Source organism: Pseudophryne corroboree, chromosome 1 (assembly GCF_028390025.1).
Source record: "Pseudophryne corroboree isolate aPseCor3 chromosome 1, aPseCor3.hap2, whole genome shotgun sequence".
Lineage (NCBI taxonomy): Eukaryota > Metazoa > Chordata > Amphibia > Anura > Myobatrachidae > Pseudophryne > Pseudophryne corroboree.
Genome location: NC_086444.1, coordinates 486,465,794 through 486,471,793, shown reverse-complemented (window position 1 = coordinate 486,471,793; position 6,000 = coordinate 486,465,794). Strand labels below are relative to the sequence as shown.

Here is a 6,000-nt window from a genome sequence, read left to right as displayed (position 1 = left end):
ACATTCTTAAAAGTATAAGATATTGTATCATTGTGCCATAGACACACCACACTAATGTGCATCTTTGCCTTACACTTAGGAATTTATCACCTTAGGATAAAAGAGAGGGTTGTGAGGAAGCAGGTGCTAGGGGAGAGAATATAAGTTATAGGGATATATTATAAGGTTATAAAGATAAAGATAAACAAAAAAGAGAGATGGGGGTAGTATTAGAGGACAGTGACCCAAAAGAGAGAACCCTGTCTCCAGAGGACTGGATAAAATCAATGTAGTTTCAGTTATTCTCTATGTACCATTGTGGATTTTCACTTTCTTTTGTAATTTTCTCCTTTATCTCCTCCTCAGTCTCTTTCTGTCTCGGCTTCCCTCTCATGGTCTGTCTCTTAGCATTGCTCTCATGGTCTGTCTCTCACCCTCCAGCCTCACTTCCATGGTCCATCTCCCAGCCTCCCTCTCACGGTCTGCCTCCCAGCCTCACTCTCAAGGTCTGTCTACCTGCCTTACTTACCTCTATCATTTCTTCTCTATGCTCTCCAACCTCCTCACCCTCCTTTAGCAGATCAGTAAGAAATTTCTCAAGCTACTACAGTGTGTGTGTGTGTGTGTGTGTGTGTGTGTGTGTGTGTGTGTGTACTTCCTTTTAGTTAAAATCCATCCAGTGTTTTTAAATACTTAGGGGCATATTTATCACAATCCATATTTTCAATGTGGCTATGGTAAAGAAAACTTCCATAATTTGCATTTTCAGGGTAATTTACCAATAAGGTCTTGCAAGGAGACAGGCTCCAATAAGACAGGTCCCTGCAAAGAGCTGAAAGCACAGTGGTAGCTTTTGCTTTCTGGTTCACTGTCTTTGGGCTTATTCCGCATGCACTGACTGTTGGCGAGTGCATGCATCAAAAAAAACAACAACACCGTAACAGTAGCCCATAGGCTACTACAGACTAACCCCATCTGCAGATGGCATAAGCAACTAGGTTCAAGGTCCAGAATGCTTTGCATTCCAGATATGGTAAATCCAACTGCATAGCAGCGCGCATAGAAACCTATGGGGGCTGCATTTGCGGTCGCTCTAAGGTACATCTGGAGTATACTTCATATTCAAATATGAATTGATAAATAGGACCCAGAAGTGTTTTGAATCGCCCTATCCTGGACAGACTGCACACTTCTCAGTTCCTAGTGATATCCACGAAGAAACATCACTAAATGTAACCTTAACAAAAAGTACAGTTCTTTCTCACTAATGACATAAATTGCATCTATCAATATTTCATTTCATGAAGCTCAATATAAAGTGTTGTGATAGGCCTGTTTAACTTAATATAACTTAACTAAGTGATGCACTCTGATTCTAGAATAACATTAATGTCAAATAATAAAGGGTCTGATGCAATCCTGAAAGTAAATTGGAGATACATTAATCAAAAGTAACTTGTTTGGACAAATAGCATATATCCTCTCATATGTACAGCTGTACACATCTGGAGGTACAAACGCCTCTGCACCTGCAGCATATGTGTGCCAGGCTTACTTCCAGTCACCATCATCAGTGTGTACTTGTACCTGCCCTATATCACATGCAAAAGATTTGCTTCATAATAGGTGTATGTGCACGTAAGTGTTAGTCCACATTGACCACATTGTGTGAATATGCCCTTACTTAAAGTCTGCCTATGTGAGAACGCCTCATCACACCTCCATTTAGGATGCGGTCAGGATCCCGACAGTCAGAATCACGACGGTAAGTACTGGAGTTAGGCACTTGGGGGAGGGTTAGGGAGTTGGTAATAGGCCACGGTGGGGGGGGATTTGGTTTAGGCTGTAGGAGTGTTGGGATAGGGTTAGGGTTAAAATACTTACTGTCGGGATTGTGACTGCCGTGATTTCGTACCCAACCCCGCCCATTCCACCTCTTAATTACTAAGTGTAGATTTATTCGGAAAGCATTCTTACATTTCCTGAGCATACGCTAACTGAATTGACGCAAGATATGGTATCCAAATGGTCATATCTTCATCTCTGCATCAGCCCCCTTTCTACTTAGGCAGTTATCACTGATATACCAGCTAAATACCTCTGAACATACTGTGCAAATGTTTTATGTGTTTTGAGAACTGAGACATAGATTGGAAAAGAAAAACAACATTCAGAAAAAAGCAATATTGCGAGTCATCTAAAAATATTTTTTCAAACATGCTCTTGTGCATTAAAGTTTTAGGTCTGTACAATTAAATAAGTTAAGAAGACTTATTTCTTTACTACAAATTTACCAAAATATTTGAACACATAAAAAGTTAAGAAAATAAAACCAGCAAAAAAATGTTGCTTGTATAGGCATCGGTTAACACTTCCATGGCCAGGGAAGACTGCGCTATGCTCCTGCAATACGTTTCAGAACTCACTGGCATGGAAGGAGTTAGGAGACATTACACTGAGGTTTATATTCAAAATGACTTTCCCAGAACGTGCCACAAATCTCAAGGACAAATCACTTTTTTTTGCTTTAAGCACACCAAAATGTCAACTGCTATAAATATATACATAATTACCCCACTATACAGTAAAAAAACAAAACAAGAAAATCATGAAATTTTACAATGTACATCATTATTTTTGGTAACAGTTTCAATGACCCATTGGATATTACATCTTTGTGATATGTGGGTAAGAAATGTATTGAATATAACCCTCAGTTGTCAGTATTGCAGTCATTTAAGAACTGTTAGCGACATTAAGTGCTGAGCTGATTTTACATGCCAGCCATTTCCGAAGAGGACAATAGAACTCGTTGTGAAACTGCTCAAATTCCGGGGTCTGGCGGATTTCATGAAGAAAAGAAACGTCAATGTCTGACTCCAACAGAACGAGGAGCAGTGGGAGGAGCACAAACAGCAAGCCCAGGGTTACCAAGAGAAGCCGAGAGAAGCTCTTGAGAAACGCGTTCAGCTGCATGTTTCCCATCAGGAAATTGTAGCTCATGCTTAGTGCCCTCCTTGCAGCCTTCAGCTCTTCCTCCTCTGCAATCAGAAACGCATGTTCATCTGCCTCAAACTCCTCAAAAGAATCAGCATCGTCTCTCTCACATTCTGGCCTCAGTGGGCTATTAAAGAGCATCTCAACACCCTCATCTACTGGTGTGGGCAACAAGCTAGCACTGGGGTTATACACCTGCTCTGATATTGTCAGAGGCTCTTCTTTCTCGCTCTCTTCCTCATGGTGTCTAAGGTCTGACATCAGCTCTATGTCTCTGGCAGGGGAGTTACCAGGCACAGGGGGAGAAGTGACATCATTTTGCTGTGACAGCAGTATACCTGAAGAAAAGAACAAAAATATGAATCATTTGCCAGGATTACTGTACATTGTGTTTGTCACATTTGCTGATATTAAATGTCAGTGTTCGACGAGAGGTTTTACTTGAAAAGGTAAGGTTAGCAACACAAGACTTGCTGTTAGGGGGGGTGTATTTGTTAGGGAATTGTGTTCTGGCGATGTCATTGTGCAACGCGACACAATTATTTATGATGATGACCCGTGTTGGTCTTGTGGATTACCTCTCTCTGAAATTATAGTTCTCTCTTTTTATATGTAAATTCCATACTACAGTTTAGTAGCCATAGCAATAGTTATACTAAGTACATAATTGTCTACTCTCCATTCTTGTTAGACAGACTCCCAGATTATTGGAAAACCTCCCACACTAACTATGGGAGGAGGCAATTGTTCCTAAAGAAAGCTCGCCAGCCCATGAATTGGAAAAGGACTGTCATAATGATACATGTCATGGAGACTAGTGTATAAACAGAATGAAAAAGTCATAGTTTCAACAGAAAATCCACAAGGGGCTCTTTTGCGCTCACCCAGACTGCCGCCATTCCAGCTGTCGGGATCCCGGTGCCGATATGCGGGGCGCCGGGAACCCGACAGCCGGCCAGTCATACCACACCCCTGCAGACATGTCTACTGAAATTGCAATTACATGAACCCGTCTTACTCTACTTGGCTTATACTCACCCGCCTTTCCCTAACTTGTTGTGCGTTAATGAGTGATAAGTGTAGGTTGCACGGAATCTGGATATGGACAGACATACTTCCAAATCCATTTGAGCCCTAAAGTGAGCAGGGACGTAATAACGCAATTTGCAGAATCATGTACACTACATAGCCTACAGGAGGACACCGACCTCATCATCAAACCCTGCCTATGGTTTCTATTCATACTGGACCTTCTCTTGGAAGGAAGTAGGTAATTATGATAGGGAATTGATGTCACTCATCACTGATTTTTCTCAGCAGAAGACTGTTCTAATGGAAATCAGTAATGATAACGCTGCATAGAAGTAAGTGTAAATAAATAAAGTGTGTGGACAAAGGATTATTTTCATATTAAGGTCAGAATGTTCACAACGCAAGGGGGCTGATTCAGAATCGCACTCACAGCAGCCATACACATCGTGTGATAAAGAATCGGTGTAGTGGAAGCACACACTGACTCTGACTTCTGCATACAGCTTTATTTCATCAGAATGACCGCAGACCAGAAGCCATTACACAGTAAATGTTCACGGCCCAGTCACTAACTAACAAAGCTCTACACCCTAGTCTCCGACCAGCTTTCCCAGCGTCGATCATCATCATAAATCCCCCAAAACAGTCTTTTTATACCTCAGACTCCTCATCCCCTTCCCAGACTGACATGCAAACAACACTCTCACCTTGCCTTTAAAAGGGAGCGCTTCACAGCTGCTCTGGTTGATTAATCACATGCTTTCAGGAGAACTGCTCTGAAATTAATCAAGCAGGTAAGACATACATTTCCTATCCTCCAATTGCATGGTTTTCTTGTGCTTAACAGATAAACACCCCATGTTCCTTTGTAGCACACTGCCCATATTGCCACAATCCACTTGGGAGAACAGCCATCAGTGCGTATATGCACAGTCATATCCTGGGTGCAAGACAGCATTCTGAAATTGGCATATATTTACGTCTGAATAGGCCACAATCCCATCTACACACCAAAGACAAATTTAGGCTAAATGCGAACACCAATCTGATGCCCAGTTACACCTATTTATCCCAGATCCAGATGAGTTTAGATCCAGCTGACTTCTCCTTTCTTGTGCATATGCTTGATTGGGGGATCACTGCCTAAACTAAGATCTCAGTGGGTGGCCCAAATCCATTGTTGGTGCAAGCAATCTATTTAACCTGCAAGGCTTTCTGTATCAAGAATCTGGAAGTAGTCTGATGGCTCACTACAGAGCTCACGTGGATGGATGTGCAGCTGAGATCATTCACCTTGCAGACACAGAAAGCTTTGTGAGTTTAACATTTTCCTGTACTGCTGGCATCTCTGTTCATTTGTGGTTATTCCACAGTCACCTTATTTAGGATAATGATGGGGGGCCCAGTGGAGGGACCCACCACATGAATGCAATACGGTATTAGTGACTACGAAAGGGAGGTGAAAAACGTATTTTATTAATCACACCATGTTAACGCTTTCATAACTTTTAGATTATACAATGTAATTTCTCAATCACAGATCTATTAGAATAAAATGGGTCAAGAGCACAGCACAACACACTGAGAAAGTTCATTTGTGTGGAGAAAAAATTAATTGACTCACTTAGGGTAAAGTGAGGTCAACAATTTTCTGAACCTTAGTTATTACAAGATGTTCTCCACAGAATTCTAACACAGTATCGTATAAAATGATTTGTCTTTTGTAACCAAGACATTTACACTGATCAGCACATAAAATTATGTAGAGTGGGGCCTGATTTTGAAGTGGGAGTAAAGAAAAGTTACTGTGCACCTGGACATAGCATGTTGCTCTGCAAGGGGAACACATACATTTATTTCTTTGCATGTAGGGTAAATACTGTCTGCTTTGCATGTAGCTGACAAATGCTGGACAGCTTTAGTCTTACACTTTCATTTAGATATGAGTTTGAATACACCCTTCTCAAATATAAATAATCTCTGCACAAGTTA

General features: G+C 41.2%; 1 protein-coding gene across 4 annotated transcripts in view; it reads right to left on the bottom strand.

The window, feature by feature from the left end:
• Positions 1-2,236: 2,236 nt before the first annotated feature.
• Positions 2,237-6,000, bottom strand: part of FRMD3 (FERM domain containing 3) — a 366,853-nt gene continuing 363,089 nt past the window's right edge. For 3 of the 4 annotated variants that reach the window (XM_063913806.1, XM_063913807.1, XM_063913808.1), the window contains exon 14: positions 2,237-3,314. In XM_063913806.1, coding sequence (XP_063769876.1) covers positions 2,716-3,314 — 599 coding nt within the window. In that variant the 3' untranslated portion in view covers positions 2,237-2,715. The remainder of the gene's footprint in view (positions 3,315-6,000) is intronic. The other variant, XM_063913809.1, reaches the window with a different exon arrangement.